General features: G+C 36.2%; 1 protein-coding gene across 1 annotated transcript in view; it reads right to left on the bottom strand.

The window, feature by feature from the left end:
• Positions 1-22,511, bottom strand: part of TMEM131 (transmembrane protein 131) — a 93,289-nt gene that overhangs the window by 43,345 nt on the left and 27,433 nt on the right. The window contains exons 3-8 of the mRNA XM_059493781.1: positions 19,147-19,187; positions 12,547-12,615; positions 3,063-3,186; positions 2,048-2,164; positions 1,044-1,166; positions 477-557 (exon numbers count right to left, since the gene is read on the bottom strand). Of these exons, the coding sequence (XP_059349764.1) occupies positions 477-557; positions 1,044-1,166; positions 2,048-2,164; positions 3,063-3,186; positions 12,547-12,615; positions 19,147-19,187 (555 nt within the window). The remainder of the gene's footprint in view (positions 1-476; positions 558-1,043; positions 1,167-2,047; positions 2,165-3,062; positions 3,187-12,546; positions 12,616-19,146; positions 19,188-22,511) is intronic.

The following is a 22,511-nucleotide window of genomic DNA, read 5'->3' as shown; positions in this document are numbered from 1 at the left end:
GCTTAATTTTTGACCCATGTGTGCATTCATAGTAATTTGCAGGAAGGACTTTCTAAGTTAAAAAATCCCAGCGCCACCAAAAAAGCCAAGACAAATTAAAAAAAAAAACCTAACCAGCAAACCAAACAGAAAAAGATGTATATTATTTTACTGTGGGTTAGATCCAGCTCACAGGTCTCCAGGACAGAAAGCTCAGGTAGGTGTAATTCATTCTAATGGGAATCATTTTATTCTTCACATTTCAAAACAGCACAGCTCAATGCATATGGCTTATCTTAATTAAACCTTTCATTCAACTCCTACTACCATAATATTAACAGACCCTGCTACTGTTTCCATTTTTATGGGGTATTTTAAATGATTATATGACAAGACACAACATTAGTAAAAAAAAACCAAAACCCAAAGCCTAAGCTCACATCAAAATAAAACCTCCCAAACAAATACCATGAATGCTGCAAGACATGACTACTCACCCACAGCTTTCTTGTACCTCCCTGCTGACCCGTTGGAAGCTCTAAATGGAGATCACCTCCACTGGAATACATTTCTACCACCTGAGGCAGACAACAGGAAAATGTCAGCACTCAACCTTAAAGGGATCCTGTTTACTTATCAGGTATTATCATGGGCAATGGCATAGGTTAGTGACTACTTGATCACTGGAATAACTTACAAATTCACTTTAATGCTGATGTAGCCACTTGCTAGTGATACACGTTATGTGATTTCTAGAGCATTGCTTCAGTGTTTCTCCTAAATACTAGTGAAGTTTAAATCTTTATTTTTCAGTAATAACAAGCCTTTTAAAAATTGAAATTTCTCTGGAAAATCTCAATTTAGGAAATTAAGAGATCTGCAACTATAATCTAAAATGTCTAGAACTGATTTGCATTTGAGCAGAAAAAAAAAATCTTGTAATATGAAATACATGATCTCAAATAGCTCTAAAGTTCAAACAGAATTTTAAGTAGTACCAAAATAAACAAAATTTCAGTTTAATACCATAAACAAGCATTTAATGATTTTTCTCTTATGCTCACCTGCAAAGGTTCACTGTGAGGGTTATGGATATTTATTATAGGAGAGAAACTGCTATTTACAGGAACTCGTGCCCCAATAAATGGGCGCAATCGATAGGGGTTCGGAACTCCAATGCCAAACACCTGGTTCAGAAAAAGAAACACAAACTTAAATAGCTGTATGTAATTGTTACAGAGCCTAACATGCCCACCCATTTCAGCAATCCACCATAAAGTCTTTTTGATTATAGAATACTTATGATTAATTCTTTAAAACCAGTATCATACTAAAGCTCTGAAATAAAGAAACTGGTTTAGTTTGCAGCTAAAGGCTATTCCTCATTTCTGCTAATTACTCCTATATACACATACACTGAAAAACAGACAATCAAAAAGCCATCTTTTTTTCTGACCCTCTAGAATAGAGTGCCATAGATAGATACCAGCTAAAGGCTAAAGAAATAGGAAAGGTGCCTTTAATCATATCATTATTAAAACTATCTATACTGGGAAGCATTTTTGTTGGTTTTGTTTGCAAAACATTGTCATGGTAAGAGCTATATTCTTTCAACAAGAGGATTTCTCTCATTTTTCACTTATTGGTCTCTCTCACCTGTCTGAATTATCTTTCTGAATCTCCAGTGAGTAATTTTTTACCAGCTTAATGAATAACATTGTCTTGCCACCAGATCAGATAAGTAAAAGGCTAAAAGATGAGCTAGATCCCTACAATGAGCCACTAAAATAACACATGCAATAAAGGTATTGGAAGGATTTTAAATCCTATGTAATTTCATTGATCTGGCTTACAGTACTGCCTTACTGATCCTTACAATGGTGTATCTGCATTACAACAAACAACAGGGATGGAAACTTCTTCAACTGGGTTGATGGAAAAAAAATCCCTTAAAACCAACAACCCACTACTACAATGCAAGTATCCTTGGACGGTTATGCATCTCATAATAGACACTACTTTCTCTGAGTCACACTTCACTTTTCTGAAAAGCCTATAATTCTCTTACCTGATAAGTAAATACCCCATGATTAGAAGTGTTAATAAATAAAGTGTTCTCTACATTTCCCACTACTCTTGCGAGGAAAACTACATCGAAGGACGTATTTCCTCCTGGAAGAATTTTCTGGAAAAAACAAAAGCAAGCAAGCAGAGGGATAAGTAAAACTGTTTACTGAATAAATTGCATCATGCAGATGAACAATAGTTTTTGTGATGCAGAAATCCTCATGTGTCCTTTGTGGAATACTGACATTAGAAAGCCAACAGCAGATTTGGAAAGAAAAAAGTAGAACTTCCAAATAAATGGAATGCATAAACTACTAAAAATAGCAATAATTTCGAACTGTTATCTATTGTAGGATCACATTTAATTGAGTTTTTGTACTGAATTCTGAATTTAGAGTTCAGCTTATCACAAAAATATTTTAGACTGACAGTTCAAAGGTCACTGGAGAAATGCAACTGCTACAAGACTTCCATAAATGCAACAGGTTGCTTATCGCAGACAGGATCTCTGAATTCTTTCACATTTACATGGCTCTTGCTAAGCCACAGGCCAGGCAAACAAAACTGAAACTAGAGGACTCTAGTTTCACAGCAGTGTGGTTAGCAGTTAACCCTGCTGACAACACGCTTTTGAACGTGCAAGTTCCTGTATCATAATTACTTACAGCTCTAAGTACACTGGAGTAACTACTGCACACTAACACTACTTCACATGACTCAGAATATTCAGAAAATTTATAGGAAGAGTCTGTTTCTGTAAGTGCTCTGAGGAAATGTACTCACTTCAGCAACAAAGGAGATCTGCTGTTAAATCATCAATTATATATTTCCAACATAGTCAGGACTCCTTGTGTTTCTGTGCTCAGTTCAAATTTGCTCTAATATGAGATGAAGAACTGCAGTATTTAATACTTCTAGATATGTAATTATTGCAGTAAGTCACTCTTTTAGAGAAGTTTCCATTCAGATTTGAGAGAAAGAAGAAAAGCTAATTTTGAGAAAGTAAAATAACTTACCCTATTTTGGAAAAATGATGCATGAAAATGTGATGTTGTAGCAGATATTGATACTAATGTAATTGTTTCTTCTGAGCTAGGGTTATGTAGGTAAACTTTTTCCATTTTTGGCATTCCAACTGGCCTGTCAAAAAAAGAGAGAGAAAATATTTACAAAGTGTCAGAAATCTAGACAATAAAGCATTGGACTTTTTTTGCATTACACCAGATAGGAGAAAAAGTGATGAGCACTGATAAGTTGTCTTACCCAGAACTTTTCTGGTACTATATTTTATAATACATTCTACAGAATTAAGTATGCAGACATGTACAGCAACCACTATTTTATTTCTATATTTATTTGAATTAATACCTTAAGTAAAAAAAAAAAAAGGCTTAAGAAAAATTCTAGAATTTAGGAACCCTGAAAGATGGAAGTCCACAGTCAACCACCCAAGTTTTCAGTAACAAGACATGCTAACAAATTCATTTGACACAAGCTTTTGGCTAGTTTCATTTTGCTTACAACAGCTGAGGTGACAATAGATGTTCCTGTTTCAGCAATTATTTTTCAGACTTTACTGTCTCTTCAGAATTTTTTTCATGCCTTTTAACCCATACATCTTAAGTATCAGCACCAAAGCACTAATAAAGCATGCAGTTTACAGATTAAAAACTGCTGCATTTTGAATTCTGGAATTCAAAACAGCTAACTCTTAACCTTCAGGCTACATGTAGTCCCTGTAGCACTCTCTCCCATGTCACTTGCTCCAAACACTGCAAGGACACCCAAACTACTGATAAGAATTACTACCTGTAGTAGCTGCAGTGATGATGACCAGAAACAGGCAGCTGTTCAGCCATCCTCAATTAACCTTAGCAGACCACATTAATATGTGCTACTGCAGTTTTTCAGCTTAGAGTGGGGTGTGGAATATATCACAACAGATAAAGCAATGTAACTTTATTGTAAATTAAAGGCTCTATTGAATGGAGAATTCAGTGACAATAAACACACTATGCCACAATTTATGAAGTGATCGTGGTTACAGAACCTCCTATGCATGAAGCAGATGCTAAAAACCATGTTATTAATTCAAAAACACAATTAACCATCAATAAACGACATCATCACTAACAAAAATATATCTACAGTCTGCCACTCTAAAACTCTTTGCTTGCTGAGTTCACCTAATTTCATATTGCTGTCAGCAAACCCTTCTTTCACTGTCAAAAAATCACATTTTGACTCTTCTAACTTTACCAGTGACAGAGACCAGAATTCCTCTCACCTTTCAAAACCTGTACAAAACCAAATGTCCAGGTTAAGTCCTAACAGAAAATACTTCCATCTCTTGCTAGCATACATGGGGACATCAGAAAAGGAAATAGTTTATCAGCTCTGACCTTTTGCATAAACTACTGTAACTGCTATACTGTTGATCAATGGAATTAAACAGCAAACCTATGCACCTGTTTTTTTGCTAGGAAAAAGCTTCCCAGATCAGAGGAATGCAAATGAAAGCCAGCCCTCCAAATTTCCTCATCTCTGCCCTCACTTCCACCAAAAATCCCACCATAAAAACAAACATGCAAATTCACAACCAAGAAAAGTGTCTGCTGATAGGGAGTTACCCAGTACTCCCTGAATTACAAACACACTGCTTCAAACACTCTTTTACTGACATCACTACAGATAGCCTTGAGTATTTTATCTGTTGGGTAACTAAGAAAAGCAGAAGCTTCTATACCAGTCAACATTTTTGCAGCAAATTCCTTGTTTAGACAAAGTGGTCAGCCTTAAAGCACTACCCAGATTCTACCAACACCAAAATTTTTTAAAAATACGGAAGAAATAAAACAGTCAATCTCCTCCAACACTGATCTCTTGTAGCCTGAAGATCAGCTGTCTGTTCTGTAGTTCCCACTACAATTTTTCACTCTCCTTAGTGGAAGACATGCTCCCAGTGCCTTAGTGCAACTCCTTTGCTTGCAACTGTGCAGTTGTTGGGTACTTCTCCCCACAAAACGTTTAGCAGCTTGTCAAGAAGGGGAAATAATCTTCCTACTCTATAACAAAGCACTCACTCTTCATATGAGGACTTGACACCAAAAACGAGACTCAAACTGAACAGTTCCTTCCAATCACAACAGCAAGAAGAAAGAGATGAGTAGATTTTAATCAGTATATTACATATGAGTAAATGATGCAACTAGTGTATCATCTGTGGTCTCTAAAGAGAAACAGCTATGTACTGAAAACTGAACATCAGAGTTGCTTCAGTGACACTTATGATGCACACTTAAGTGTGTGAAACATCACAAAGCCAAGAAAATGATGTTGAATGAAGTCGCAACAGCAAACCACCAGTCTGCTTTTGTCAGAAAGGCAGTTTGCAAATAAAACTCGTTAGCCAGGAAATCTTTCAAATATTAACAACCTTTAAGACCTTCATGTTTTTCCAGTTGTGAAAAGAAGGGACTATACATCTGTTTGAGAGGCTCAAATCTATAAAAACAAACTGGTTGGGGAACAGCCATGACCACCACCATAGCTCACTAATTTCATATTCCAAACTCAACTACCACAGTATAATTATAGGTAATAAAGTCAGAAGGCACTAAAAAGGAATTCTGATGTTAGGACTTTGTTTTACTTTACTCTTTTGCTGATAATTCCGATTTTGAAACAGTGAGTCTGGTATTACAGTATTACATTTGGCTGAGATACAGCTTTCCTTATATTCTTTAAGTGTGATCTTACACAAATATAAAGAAATAGGACCTCATAAACCTCACCTGTTTTTTCTGCAATTAGACATGGTAAAATCCAGGTAGGGCAATGCGCACCAGACACCTCTAATGAGCCTGCATACCAAGCAATAATCTCATAAGGGATGCCCTCCAAACTGCAGATTATCAAACCACAATGATCAGCACAAGTGTGGTTGTAGCTGATGCCAAATTTTACAGCAGAATTTCCCAGAGCAGTCACAGCTAGTATTTTTCATTGTGAGAAGCTGGTATAGACACAGACCTTCAGGCAAACATGAACTATCAAAGCATGTAAGATTTTGCTCCTGATTCTTTGTCCCTGCATAAAAAGGTTAATCTACACTGATAAAAAAAACCCTGATACCACAACCTAGACGAGAAGATGCTAATTAACAAGGGTGAGGCACCTGGTCAAATGGATAAAGAAGCCTGTGTTAATGTTTTTACTGCTGCAACTCAACTCTTTTCAAAGTCTGAGTTAGCACCTGCAGTGTACTGTAAGCATGTCCTTGTACTGGAATTCACTGCTCTTCCAGTGATCAAAGGGTAGGTTATTTTGACAATGGAAATAAGCTCTTGCAAATTTTGGGGAGATGAGTCCTTGAGTTACTGGCCCAAAACTGACTGGCAAAAATATGTAGCTACTCATTGGGAAGCAAATACAAATTTTATAAATGCCCTTTTGAAAGAGCAATTAATTTTTTTTCTTACTGCACACAGCTTAAGCTCACTTGATTTATGAAAACTGATACAGATCTATTACTGAAAAGAAAAATATATGAATACAGCAGATATATTCTTCCTCTCCCATCCCTTACTCTTTCTAATGAGACTGGAGAGAGAGATGAAGTCAATCAAAAGCTTCCTAGATACATTTTTAAATGCTGGGAATATAGGTAAATATAGTCAATAGTCAATTCTGGTAAATTCCTCATACACTTGAGAATTTGACATGTTTTCCTCCATGGATTTTTTTCATTTAGCATCTTTGGCAAGTGCAGAGGCAATTGTAAAACTTGTTGTCACACAACATATCAGAAGTGTCACAAGGGTTAAATCAGTATCCTGTCACACAGTATCCTATCAGACAGGGGTGAATAACAGATGCCTAGAAGGCAGAAGAGTAATGTGGAAAGCCTACAAAGTCATGTGCCCTGGACACTCTCCCAGGCTCTGGAACTTCCTGAACCAATGAAGATCGTTCTCCAGCCAGAAGATCAGACTGAGCAAGCTCCAACAATAAGAACTTGGGTGTTGACTTTGTAACGTATCCAACTACTTTTAATTAAAAGAAACAAACGAGCTGGTCTTACAAGGTTACCTCCAGAGACTGAAAGAGAATGCCTTTTGTGCCTCCTTCTGAAGAAAATGCTAGTTTCCTTACAGAAAGGAAGCCTGCATCACGTACAAAACCAGAGAAATAGTGAGTACAGCATTCTTCCTGCTTCACACAAAACCGGTTGAGTGACACAGGCAAGTGGCTTCTTTACCTGAAGTTAAGAGTAGCTGAAGCACATACATTTGCATTCTCAAACATGTCTCCAACTCAGAAAAGCAGAAGAAAACAGAAGGGTTTTGGTTTTGTATACCTACTAACCTATACATTGGTTGTTTCTTAGTTTCCAGATTTCACTGACTTTTAACATAGAAAGTTCTTTGACATAAGACTTGACAAGAAGTTGGTGTCAATGTAACATACTAAATAGAGCAAGTGCTCCATTTTAAGTTAGGAATCTAATGTAGATTCCATGCAACAAAATCACACCTTTTCCAAACAGTTATCAAAACCACATACACAAGTAGTAGAGTTTATCCAACCATGTCACCAAGTGTGATTGGAATGAATCAAGAGTGCAATGAACTTTCAGCAGCATTGTGCAGTCTAGCATGATATGTGAACAAAACCTGAGGCAGATCTGGATGAAATGTCAATTTACTGTCAACAATTTCTCACATTCAGCAAATTCCAAGGGAAATGAAATTTCCTTTAGCAACATTTCTTTAAAATTTCAACAATCTCAAACTCACACATTACAAGTGTATCAAATGTACTGTGTAAACATTTGGATGCACATTGTAGGCAACTTACTTAAAATGTAGGAAAAATAGTCATCTGAGTAAATTCTCTACTTGCTAAAATTCTTCACTATTTTTTATACAAGGGATTAGAGTTCATGAAGAAAACAGACCATTTTGCTAAACTTATATCAATCCTATGATACTTCAAGTAACTCCTGTGGCTTTAAGGATGTAAATATCTACTGTATATCCAGCAGATGCAAACATTTCATCCATAGCCCAGGAAAATTTCCAATAGCTAAATTGTTAACAATATTTCTCCATTCCCATGCTAGTCCTCCCCTAATTTTTACACCAATCAAGCCTTACAAGGATATAAATCCGTTTACACTGCAGTACAGCATTCATGATATGCCTTCACTTTCTAAATGCCCCCTTTTAATTTGTCTTCTTGTTCTTAGTTCATGTAATTAGAAGAATAACTGTAGGCAGTGCAGTCTAGATTCAAAGGGAGGTATATTAAGATAGGTTTAAGACAGGCTATATTGTCCAGATTTTTACCCATTCTGACACAATCCTGTCCTTAAAGTAAAGCATGTCTCTTATGTTTCTTAGAGAAATATAAGGTCTCCACACCTGCAAGGTCTCAGTATTTGAACATTGCCAAGCAATTGCTTTCAAGCCCAGCTTAAGCCTGCACAGAATATCTTGCCAAATACTAGAGTTCACAAACAAGAAATACAAAAACATTACAAAAATCCCCTAACCAAAATACTTCAAAGGAAATTCAGAATGAGATAATAATATAAAACTAAAATAAAGAACTTCGGAATAATGCCCTACCAATGAGAAAATTTTGTCTGAGAATGAGACCTCGCTCAAATTGAGTGAAGCAAGAACCTCCATTCACCACAGAAGAATATGTTAATCAAGGATTAAAATATTACTGCAACCAGAAGTGTAATTTCATATATTACCAATCATTTCTAGGAAACAGGGGCAGGATATCAACTTCTTCTAAAGTATCTCCAGATTTTTAAAAAAATTTGATAAGTTCTAGCTTGTATTGTGGTAGAATTCTAAAATACTCAATACACAAGTGCTCCAGTATCATAAGGTACCTCTATAAAAAAAATTAGTTAAAGAACTTAAACTTCACTTATGATACTGTCAGAGTTGAATTAACAAAGATGAAGGCAATGTATTGAGATCTGTGAAGATCCACATACTCCCACAAATGGGTGCAAGAACTGAATGGAAACTGCCCTGTAAAAGTATTCTTGAGCCTTCACCCCAGGTGGCAATCTATAAGATCTCTAATATGAAGAACTGTTTTAAACAGAGAATGTCATATAGATAATGACTGTTCTGTCAAAATAACTTCTGAGCAAGCAACTCCCAAAGCTACAGAGAACAACATGATGATTACTGTTTGTAGAACACCTCAGTTATTCCCATTTAACAACAGGGGAGAGTAAGAGTTTAGAAGAGAATACAAGGAACAGAATGCTGGTAAAAAAAGCCAGCTAGTTGTGGAGCTGCCTTTAGGTGTAAGGTTTTTTTCTTGTTTTCTTTAAAGCTCTAAATCTCCGACACTGAAAATGTTGCAGAATTTGTTTCAGAAAAATATTGGTGTTGCTTCAGAAACACAAGAAAGAGGCTTACACATTAAATACCCAAATGAGTATTCCACACTTAGATCAAGTAGTCCCCTGGCACAGTAATATGGGAGAACCTGCCTCAGTTCTATCCCATTCCCAGAGGCTTAATGTATACAGAGAACATTTGGGATCTCTTCAAGTGAGCTAAAGATTTGCATATCCTAACATACAGCATGCATTTCTTTTGATAAATGTGAGATTACCTGGACTACCTTCAAAGTGATAGAATATGGTTTGCTTTATATTAAAACAGCATTAAAAAAACTCCAACTGTTATAAACCAGAAGTAAAAGGCCATTATTGTAATCTCATCTCCAGGTGGAATACAGGAAGTGTGTCTACAACACATATTTATCAACTTAATGCTGGTTTTGATTTTCTGAGATAAAGTAACTTTTATTAACTATTCTTTCTGTTTAAGTTGACATGTTTTTGAAACAACTGATTAAACCCACACACTTGTAGCACACCAAAATGTCACAGGAAGAATGGTTTGACTTACAACTGAAAATAAATATTAGATCTTTCTTTAGCCTAGGTATGATACATGTTGACAGCTCAGCATAAACATGAACTTGGAACAAGTTTGCTCTACTATATGCTACATGCTACCTATTAACAAAACACCCCTTGGGTATAGTACTTATTCAGAAACTAAACACACATTTTATGCCTTTTATAAAATGCATTAATAACAAAGACAGAAAAAACAATTTGAATGTGAAAACCCTGTCTGATTTAAAAGGCAAAAACTCAAAAGCTTAAATCTGCATTATTTGACTTCGAGGTGCTTGGCACCTGCAGCTTGTTCCCACCATAAGGCTGAGTTACTCAGCATTTCTCAGAGTTGGTTCACAGATTTTAAAATAAACTTTGGGGCTCCACATCTAAACTTTTTTGAAAATTGCTTTTGGCAACTCCTTTAAGTTTTAATAAATCACAAGAGGATTGCTGCCTGAGACTATAAGCTAAATGACAAAAGATTATTAATTATATACCAAAAAATGAGCTACCAAAAAAAAGCCACCCAAACCAATGAAGGAACACACAGTGAATCAAGATCTAACACACAGGTTCCTTATTTTAACTGACAGAAGGCAGCAATCCCTCAGTGCAATTAGCATGTATCATACAGAGCCATTCCCAAGTTAGAGATCTGTGCTGCTTTTAACACTGTATTAGATTTATACTATTTCTTTAGTAGCTTTAGCTTTGACCAGAACAGCTTATGTAAAAGGCCAAAATATGATGTAGAAGGACTTAAAGTATTTATGGTACTGTCTTAGATCTACTTGTAGTAAGGGAGAAAAAAATCATCTTTGGAAGTCCACAAAACAAAAAAGCACGTGCAGCTTTCTTCAAAGCATAAGCGTGCAAATACTAGATAACCTTTAAAAGATATCTCAGAGAACATCAAATTTATTCATAGAAAAAGGTGTATAAAATACATTCCCAAAACCAAAGTCTAGAATTACTATGAACTGAAAATTTCTACAGTTTTTAAAATAAACTAACCTAAACTCAAATCAATTGGTGAGTTTACAATAGCTCTAACAAAAAGCACACTGCTCTGTAAGTTTGAATTCATACTGCACTCACTAAAATAATTTATTAACTATAGCCTACTTTTCTTGTAGCAGAGAAGCAGTAGAGTAGGGCTTACCACGAGATATTTTGCTATTCAGTTCAGAAACTGAATATTCTCCTACCTAGGACTGGTTACTGACATCAGGAAGAAAAACAACAAAATCACACATCAAAAGCTAAAAGAAATTTTGAAGGAAAATGAGGGGGCAGAGCAACTTACTCTATCTTTAATCGTAAGTAAAGCCACAATTTTGTTAGACTGAGTACAAGTAAGTTCTGTAAAAGGAGGCATTTTCATACAGCTTTGTTATTTAGTGACATTTACACTAGGTTTTTTTGTATAGAGGTGATTTCTGGAAAGCTACTCTGTGCAACCAGAACACAGTTATGGCTTCTCCTCTTTCAGATAGACACAAGTATGCACCATGTCAGTACCCAGCAGCTTCCTTGCACAAATCCATAGTCACCACACTGCACAACAGTCTTTCCAAAAGAAAGAGGTACTACATTTTTATTAATAATCTGCGGCTTATCTGTAAATGAAACAGCCTTTCATCCAGCAGCAGCACACTGGCTGAGGATGGAGGAGGGAATGCTGTGCTAAGGCACACCTGGGCTGTTGTCATTCTTCCAGGCTGAACTGGTAACAAATGTTTGAAATGCCTTCACTACAGTTTGCATTGCTCTAGCATCAATCATGCAGAGAAGCTCCATGAACATCTACTCCAGAACCACTTTTGACTGTTGGGAAGAAAAGGGATTGGAGCTACCTATAACCAGTAACCAGGTCATGGTAAGTAAAGTTAAGACTGAAGTAGTTCTCAGAACTAACAGGTACATCGGTGAAACATCTGGTTTCCTTCCTTCTTTTCTTTAATGGAAACAGCAACCAGTCGCAAGGTAGAGAACACAGAGCTAAGTTCCTGGAGGCTATTTGCTCTGCTTGAGGCTGTATTTTCACAACTCAACATTAGTGTTCTAATAATTGCAGATCCACAGCCAGTTTTTTTGCCACCAAAGCCCTAGTAAAACTGATGTGCTAGAGTACATGCTCACTGACACAGGTTATATTCAAGCAGAGGGGTAATCTCACCTCAGAACATTACATTCAAGACTTAAAACTGTCCACTCTGCAGAGCAGCTGTACAAGTACCTAAATCATCAAAAACACAGCAGCTGACAGGTCACTTAATACTACGTGATAATGAGTACAGCAGCCCTGTGTAGGTCAATTACCCCTACAATCTAATAATGCAATCTTTGTATACAACCTTTTCCAGCTTTAGATGCTGTTCCTATTAATTTTCTGGGTTTTTGTTTGTTACTTGTTGTTTGCTTTTTGCAGTGGATGGAGGGTTTTTTGGGTTTGTTTGTTTGTTTGTTTGGGGGCTTTTTTGTTTGGTTGGTTTTTTATTTTGTTTTGATTTGCATAACCAAATAGATCAAAAGACTTTTCATCTTACTGTTCATGGAAGTCCAGCATTGGTGGCTCAAACCGGAGAGGTCGGCAATTTCCCCGATACAGGGATACACTGCAAAAAAAAAATTGAAATGCTGTAAAACATATTATTAAATGACACATTTTTGCTCCCTTCCCATCTCAAATAGCCCTCTCTTAGCAAAATTCATTAATTCTAATAAAGCAATTAATTCAAAAGAAGAAACAAACAAAAACTTGTCCAGTCAAAATATCGCAATTTTACAACATGATTATGCAGTGTCTCCAAGAAAGATTATGTGAGAGCACACATCTTGAAAATGGACATAATTGAAGTGTAAACCTCTCCTTTATATCATGATGGCTGAGTGAAACAACACACTAAAAAGGTTTACGTCATCTTTCATAGCAATGTCCAAACATTGCAATGAAAGATGTTTTGGATATTGTCCAATGTGTAACAATAATTTACATACACATCCTGAGTTTCTCCAGCTACTTCTGCACTAGTACATAAACAATCTTGAATGTACTCGAAGTTACTGAGGCCACATGTGAGAAAACACCCAATACGGTTCAAAACTTGCAATATCCAGAAGACAACGTCTCTGCTCTGGAAATACTCCTTAGCTTTGCTTACACTGACCTTCCCCTGGATACTATTTAGGAGAATTCTAGTAGATGAAGGCCAAAACTTAAACAGCACTCAAACAATCCAGCAGTGAAGTCAACATCATACCTGGAAGCATTCTCTACTACTGCTTATTTTATCAGTATAGTTATATAGAGCACAATAGTTAACCCACAACAAAAAGAAAAGTAAAATATACAAGGTGGTTTCATTGACCGAAACATTTTTTTATTATTCAGAATGATGTGACTGTGACCACAGTTAAGCATCTCTGTAACTGTAATTGAGCTGAGTAAAAACCCTATTCATACAAAAACCAAAACAGGGAGACAACAAAATAAAAAAAAAAAAAAAATAAAGGGGAAGACTAAAGAATAATATGAAGAAGATCAATGGCTCCTCAATGGCAAGACCAACAGCTTTTTTTTTTTCAAATGCTTTTTTTTCTGTTATCAAAACAGCCTTATTGGTTTAGATCCTTTTTTCAGGACTTTGTATCAATCCTAGATATTCAAAGGCAGAGCTGCAGCCACTTGTCTTGGGTAAGGAAAGCTACTTCCCAAACCCAGTTCTATGCAGAACTACACAGCCCTGCCTCAGCATGGAGGAGCAGTCAGGAAATGGAGCACACACATGTGGCTTGTCTTATGAAAGCTGAGGCCTTGAGCAAAGATCAATCCAATTCCATCCAGTGCAATTCCAGGAAAACTAATTATTGATCAAATTCCGATGCCTTACCATACTTCAGAACCACTTCAACAAGGAAGCTATTTACAGGAGTAAAAGTTTAAGAATAGGCTAGGAAATCTTAATTGTATCTTTTAATCAAAATCAAATCAAAAGCATTTAAATTAAAATTACATTATCTCAATGACTCACTCAAACTCAGACTGAATCTTCACACTCCAAGTATAATACACAGCATGCCAATCAATTTCCAGCGCTCTATGTCTGGATGTCAAAGCATCTCCAATGCTACAGAGCCTAGTCCCTAAAAACAGCTTTGTCCACATAAAAGTAATAAAACACTACCAGGACAAGAGTGGGCTTAGTACATCCAGTCAGCCTTAGTATATACTTAAATATGTGTGTGTGCACATATGCCATGTGTTTGCAGATCACAGTACAACAGAAGTGAAAATACAAGAAGACACAAATAGGAAAAACTGTATTCAGATCTAAAAAAAAAAAAAAAAAAAAATTCTTGCTACTATTAAGTGTGGCTGTGAGACATTACAGTTGTCAAATAAGAGAGTGCTTGGGTACACCTTATAAGGCTAAAGTCAAATCTCAAACTGAAGAACAAATACTCAACAGAATGAGGTTTACAGAGACACTGGACGTAGGAGAATACAACTGGAAAACTATACTAGCAGTTAGGTTTCATAAGGATAAAACAAGTGACTAGTATGTCTTCAGAGTTTACAGTCTAATTTTAAAAACAATTTAGAGGACATTTCTAAATGAAAAAGGTCAAAAAGCTCCTGTACCTCCATTGTCAAGGTAATGCTAAACAGAAACCACTCATTTTAGAGCAATCCTAAAAATAATTCTGTCCCTTTCTTCCAAAATTAAAACTTTGAACAGTTAGACAGCACCTCTTTTGTGTTGATAATTATTGGCAGAATAATATAACAATTCCTTTTATGGAAAAATATTAAAAATATTTACAATAGTGATAATTAATATAGTTATTTCAAATGTATTGAAAACGCTGTCAAGTGTTTGTAACTTGGCCTAACTTGAACAATAATTAATTCTTGTCCAGAATTAATTATTTAATTATTACATACTTAATTCTCCACATACACATAAAAGTTCAGGCAACATTTTCTCAGGACACAGCTATATTATCCTGGAAAGCCAGCTGGCCAACACAGATTTTTTAAATTTGTTACATTTGGTTAAAGTTTGGTAAAGGCAGCAACATCATAATGAATGCCAATTATTACAATATAAGTAAGAACTGTAATAAGATTCAAACAGGAGCAAGCAATATAGGGATCCACCAACTTTGTCTTCTGAAGGGCCCAACATGAGTCAACTTGCAGCAGACAAGGAAATGATGATAATGTCTCTGCTCTGCTGGGCACTTGCTCACCGAAGGCTGGATACACCCATGGGTAGGGCAACTTTACAGCATAATGACATGAAGTTAATTACTGCTGTATGCATGTAGAAATATGGCTCCCGGTCTTATATCACAATTTAAACATTTTTCCTTCCCTACGCCTCCAAGCTTTCTAACTTTTAAAGACAAGAAGAATAACATGAAAAAGAAAAGATGCATCTGGAAGAGAGGACTGCAGATATCTGCCAGCAGTCGAAGAACTGGCCAGGAATCATATGGACCCATAATTTAAATGTTCTCAACATCTTTTTCCTTCTGCAAGAATTTTGATTTTAAAACTGAGACTTGAGAGTGAGCTACACATAGTCCCCAGCAGGATCATTATCCTCCCTGTTCCATCCATGCTGTATCTGAGTGGATATTTACCTCAACTACTAACTAAGATGCTGCTGCTACCCACATGCAACTCACTGAAGTGCATCTTCATGTCTCAATAGTAATTGTCACACATGCTGTCATAAACATGGTCAAAATAGCAACGCCTGCAAACACTGTAGCTGATATGGGCGTCCATCTGTGCTGAGCCACAATATTCTTCTAGCTTAAGGACATTCTTCAGCACTTCCATAATGCTTTGCTGTTTATCAGAGTATTAGGCACTCAATTGGTAGATAATCAATGCACATCTTTGCATTTGGAGATGAAAAAAAATCTTGTCACATATAGTATTTAAAGATCTCTGCAAAGCTGGGCAGCAACTGTGTCTCTGTATCCTCACTTTACCTTTCTAGCTGTTCTGGGATTTCTGTAGGAGTTGTGTGCTCTGTGGAATCTTATCTGTAACATCTTTAATTGCTTCTGCAGAAAATTCAAATCTAAGCATACTCCACATGTAATTTTTCTCACATTACGTCAGCAGTTGTTTAAAAGGTTTTATTTCCTCTCTTGTGCCATAAATTGTAAAGAAATAAAGACAGAAGAATTAAGCTGTGAAACAACTTAATTCTCATGATTTTATTTAGCAACAAGAACTCTTAGAAAGCTGCTACTTTATTTCCATTACCACAAAATCAAATAAAAGCATCTCTAAAAATAACTCTGTGGACCTTAAAATGACAAATTGGCAAATGCTTCACAGTGGGTACTTTTTGTGCCAGAATCCTCGAAAGAGCCGTTGCAGACTTCTTGAGCTAAAAATGTTCTGTAAGTAACCTGAGTGCATCCACAACTTGTTAATATTTAAAAATAAGGCTGAGCTGCATATATCAGAAAAGATATTTCAATTTTTAAAACTAGATTTTTTTTAGAAATATGGGTATTAATCACAGGTTCAGTGAGAAAGTGAACTCCCACAAAACAATTGACCACTTCAGTATCTGGCAGAAGCTGCTGCTAAAAGATGAATAAAGAGATTAGCAAGAATTTTTTTTATAAACTATGCAGATAGTAGCTGGCTCAGATATATCAATATTAACCATGTATCAGGAAAACACACTCGTAACAGGCAAAGTTCAAAGCCAGCAATTCCCAAGGGGGAGTGTCTGGGGAAAGAACAGGGAGAAGCTTGAATAGATGCACTGTAACCTGACCATGGGCATGAACAAAACAAATTAAATTGCTAGCTCATTTCCCTCCTCCCACTTAGTCCTAAAAAGTATATCAGAGAACTGAATAAACTGCCTAAATAAGGAAAAAATATTGGCAAGCTATACAAGAAGAAGAAGAAATAATCTCTAATAAGGACAAGGGAAGACAAGTAATCTAGAGAAGTTATGTATTGTTTCTAGCAACGCCATTGAAAAAATCACCAAGAAAAAGACTTAAAGGAAAGATTCATGCAAAACCAGTAACAGCAGTGAGAGAGAAAAACAGAAAACAAATTTGGTATTTGCTATGTAACAGGTATCAAAGACCTTGCAATGCAAACCTTCATCATTGTGACTGAACTTCAAATAGGCTAGCACACTTAAGTGGAACAGACTATTTATTTTCAGGTATCTAAACCAGTGTTTTAACAGAATACAGTCTAGAACACTGAAGTCTGCCAATACAGAAAGCAATCTTCTTAACTGAGAAATTAAAATTAAAAAAATCCTGTAAGCAATCTAGTCCATGGCCTCAATCACAAGAACCACCAAATTCAGTTGTTTTCTGGGAAACAATACTGCACCAAATCTACCGATGCCAATATAGGCACTTTCTTTCTGCCACTGAGCTTTCATGATTTAAATAAGATACTATTCCATTTAAAGAATCTCCATAAGGACTGGCTATATCCAAAACACAGAAATACACTAATCATTGTTCTCTTTTGTTCAAATTCATGTTCTCATACTTACAATCAGACTGACATACTGCAGCACATAACTACAGCTGTTTGCATTCCTGTCCACAGCTGGAGATTTCACAGGTTTTTCAAAACTTGCAAAAAGAAGGCTCTTAAGCCCACAATTAAGCAACTATACACAGCGTAAAATAGGAACTCATTCAAAATGGAAAATTCTTTTACTAGATTTCCTGAAAAGGAACAGAAAACAGGCTGTGGAAAAAACATAACTCTATTTACTGAAAATGCACTATGACAGCTTGCTGAATGCTACTGTCCAAGAAACAAGCTTGATTATTACTGTTCAATGCACTCATTCAAAAAAAAAAAAATCTGATGATTCTTCAGAGAAAAATTAGAGACCAGAGAAAAAAGAGGCCACTTATTTTCCTTGTCAGGTATCATACATGGCAAACTCTTCAGTAATAAATTATGTCTTCAAGACAGGAGAGGACAGCACAGGGTCATGGGTTGTCTAGTCTGGAGAAAAGGAGGCTCAGAGGTGACCTCACTGCTCTCCACAACCACCTGACAGGAGATTGCAGCCATGTAGGGGTCAGACTCCTCCCAGGCAACCAGAGACAGAACAGGAGGAAATGGCCTCAAGCTGTGCCAGGGAGATTCAGGTTGGATATTCAGAAAAAAATCATCATGTGGTTAAGTACTGTAACAGCCTCCCTAGGGAAGTGGTGACATCACCATCACAAATTGAGTAGATGACAAACTCTGTGATATGGCTTAGTGGGCATGGTGGCACATGGCTGAAGGTAGGAGTTGGTGATCTTGGAGGTCTCTTCCAACCTTAATGACTTTATGATGGCACAAAGGAATGCAGGGAAGAATCTATCAAATAACATCAAGTTTTTCTCCAAAGAGTACATCAACAATTTCTGAAGTAGGCAAACTTTCTCATCAATAAAATAAACTGCAGAAAAATTATTTTAAAAAAATCTACAAGCAGACTTTCAGTTTAATTACACATAATTACTCTGTGTAATTGTAATCCATTGCAAAGTGAATCAAAGAATTCTTCAGTTTTTAATTCCACACGTGAAGCTTCTTCCTCAAGAAGGGCCATAAAGATGATCAGAAGGACAAAGCACCTCTCCTACAAAGACAGTTGGGAGAGTTGGGGCTGCTCAGCCTGACGAAGAGAAGGCTCTGAGGTGACCTTAGAGCACCTTCCAGTACCCAAAACAGGCTACAATAGAGGTGGAGTGGGACTTTTTACAAGGTCATTTAGTACTAGGATGAGAAAGAAAGGGCTTTAAACTGAAACAGGGAATGTTTAGATAAGAAATTAGGAAGGAATTCTTTATTGATAGGATAGTGAGGGACAGGAACCCAGCTCATGGCAGAGGGATGGAACCACCTTATCTTCAAGGTCCCTGCCAATCCAAACCATTCTATGACTGAGCTGTTCAATATTAAAAACTATCTCATTTTAGTTTCATTTCCTCTATATGAGAAAAATAATTGGAAAAAAATATCATGGTTTTTATTTGATCTTTTTTACATTAAAATGTTACTATTCTTATGAAAAGTACCACAAATCTTATTATTAAAGTCTGTATTAAACTTTTAGAAAGATGCTTACCTTTTCTGTTGATATGAACTGAGGCCTAAAGTTGTCTCAGTCTGTAAAAGAAAAAAAAAAATTAAGTTTAAGAGGCCAGCAGCATTATACCACCAGCAAGGAAAAAACCCCAACTTAACAACCTGGCAACTGCAACAAGTGAGTAAATCAGAGCTTGAAAACAAAAGGAGAAGCTCTGAACTGGAGTAGAAAATGTAAATTGGCTTTTTCCAGTTAGAGAAATTAAGTTTGGCCTTGGACAAGAATTGTAGTAGTAATGCCCAGAAACTACAAAACAAGCAGCAACTTAACAACCTAAAAACTGAGAGAAGAAAAAAGTCCAGGAAATGATAACACTGTGTGGAGCAAAAGAAAAACCTAGCATAGATAGATGTATGAAACAATCTACAAGGAAAAGCACATAAAACAAGAAATAGCCCGCCAATTACCTCATTGATGTAATTTAACACCTAGAAAACAAAGAAGGCTATAATCTCCATTTAACTAGGAAACCCCATCTCCTCCTTCTCTGCTAATGATCTTCTAGCCTCTGTTATTCATACCCTTCCTTCCACTCTGCTGGACATTTCAGTTAATTACCTGCAAACAAGGAGGTTAGGTTGTCTAGGGACTCCCATTAGTTTACTCTTGCCTAAGAAGCACCAACTGGATTAGAAGCCTGAGCATGCAGCGTCCTTCTGATACCGCTAATGTTAAAGCATACCAGACTTGGAAACTTCTGTCTTCCCACAGGATTTGGAGCTCAAACTGAGGATTTTAGTTGTCCTCTTAAAGACATTTCATGGCCAACCAGAATACTTATCTCCTGAGAGTGGGGGAAAAAAGCTCACAGGTCTGATGAAGTCCACAGTGCACCTTGACCAGTTCGCCTCTAGTACAACGATGTCACTTGTTTGCAAGGGGAATGCAAACTTGTATCTCATTTCAGAACTAAAAATCAACTCCCTTTTGCTGGACAACTCCCTTTTGCTGTAATTTTCATCTAAAAATTACACTTTGTATCTTTCTTTTTTTCTAAGCTAAAAGTATTTTTAAAAATAGTTCCTTCAAAATTGTCTTTACTTAAAATACAGGTTCTTTTATTAGAGGAATTTGATTTTGCTATTTGGAGACACTTTTTGGAAATTTTATAATTACTCCTATTAAATCACTGAGTCTACAAACATTAATGTTTGATTTGTGTCAAGGATCAATTCTGGATTGTAAATTTAGGTAGTGTTCCAGATTTAAAATGAAGTTATTTTGTTTACTCACCCTCCAGTTCACATCAAACTAAAGAAAGCTGGAAGTGAATTATTTACCATTGTAAAACAAAGCTAATCTGTTTGTAACTTGAGGATTTATTTGCAATTTTGAAAGGCAATACAGAGCATTCTTTAGATTTTTTTTGTTTGTTCACAACCTCTGATATAGGGAGCCAGACTGCCTTGCTGAAGGAAAGGGTTCACATGAAATTACATTCTATAGTACACAATAATCAGTGCAGTTTCTCCTCAGTGAAGCAAAGACTAAAAAACAAGCAAAGTTGTTTTATGCTATGTTAGTGTAATTTGAAAGTCAGCAAGCTTTCCTTTAAATATACCTTCTATGTTAGTACTGTAATTAGGAAACCAGTCCATTTCTTAATCTTCATTTAAACCATTAATTTACTGAATAGAAAAAAAAGCTTACACATCTTTCCATGTTCTCCTAGCTAAGGTATACTACCCATATACTGATAAGCTTTTAGTTCAGCTTCTTAAGTTCTGATGCCACACTCCTTTTTCTATTTCCTGTAAGATATAGGTAAATACTTACTACTCTAAAACAATTTACAACAGGCTGTAAGAGAAATTAAATTAAAATGAAGAAGGAAGAAATTTAAAATCAGTTTTAGTTAAGTCATGAATGCAAAATACAAAATGTTTTCTATCTAACACTTTCTAGGAAGTACTGCTAATTAACAAGTTAATTAGCTATGAAATCTAAAGAACTTCAACACAAAAAGGCAGATCTTTTCCTTCCATACTTTATATTTTCCTCAGACTGGAAAGACAAAGGCAAACCTTCCAGTTTCAAACTGACACACATTATTTTCTAAATTCAACCATGAGAACACTCATGGCTTGAGATAGGATGGTGGGTATATGACTTCTGTGACAGCATGTGTCTGGGAAATTTAGGTTCAATATTAGGAAAAGGTTCTTCACCCAGAGGGTGGTTTAGCACAGAAATAGGCATTTAAGACGTGTTTGGACAATGCTCTCAAGCACATGGTGTGAATCTTGGGGATGTCCTGTGCAGGGCCAAGAGTTTGACTTGTTGATCCTTGTGGTCCCTTCCAACTCAGAATATTCTGAGATTATAATTCTGTGATTTCTTTATTTTGGTTTACCTCCTAAAGTGTCTTTATCTTATTCCACAAGTTTTCTCACTTTTACACCTCAGATTCCCTTCCCCCATCCCCTCCCATGGGGGAAACAGAGCAAGCAGCTGTGTGAGGCTGAGCTTCCAGCTGTAGTTAAACCACAACAACTGGACTTACTCTGTGAAATTAACAGATATACAAAACTGTATATAAAACCTTGTAATCCTTACCAATGTCCTTTAAAGCACATTAATCACAAAAATTAAATAAAACATTTCTTTCAACAAGGAAGGGTTTTCTCTTTCAAAACATAACTAAAGCACATAATTAAGTTACCAGCAGCTACCTGACAGTCAGATGATGGAACTAACAGATTCAGATCCTATGACAAGGCAAGTAAAATAGATATTACCAGCCCTGTCCTATCCTTGACAACTAGCTTTGGCTCTAACAAGACAGCACGTTCTATTAAGTATTTAATAATTACATACAGAAAGTTGTTAGTTATATGTACTCTTAAGCATCATAATTGGCTGTCAATACCACTAATATTAGACTCAATCTAAGATTCCACCCAGGCCAACTTTTAGACAGAGGGCAGTGGAGATCAAATTTAATTCCAGAAAGCAATGGAAATACTCATAACTGAAAAATGTGCAAGTACTACATTGCCATGGCTGTAGTTAACTGCTGGGAGTTGAATTATCTGACTGCACATGCAAGGTTTTCCCCTATGTTCTGCAATTAGTGATTTGCTATGAAAATATTAAGTCGAATATCTGTAGATCGGGTTTAAAATCATAAATCGCTCTGCTAAGATTGGTATTTCTGAGATATATTTAAGAGCAAAAATCCATCAAAGATTCATGTTTACAAGAAAAAGGCTGGTTTTAGCTCTCAGATGTCCATTAAACACAAGCAATATTATAAATTCATTTTAATTACACTTCTGTTTTTTTGAGCAGGAGCTGCTTGCTTTTTACTCTGTTTGATTGTTTTTGTGTGTATTTTGTTGTGT

The sequence above is a fragment of the Ammospiza nelsoni genome, chromosome 2 (assembly GCF_027579445.1).
Source record: "Ammospiza nelsoni isolate bAmmNel1 chromosome 2, bAmmNel1.pri, whole genome shotgun sequence".
NCBI classification, from domain to species: Eukaryota; Metazoa; Chordata; class Aves; order Passeriformes; family Passerellidae; genus Ammospiza; species Ammospiza nelsoni.
Note: the sequence above shows the minus strand (reverse complement) of the source record. Positions and strands in the feature narration are given on the sequence as shown.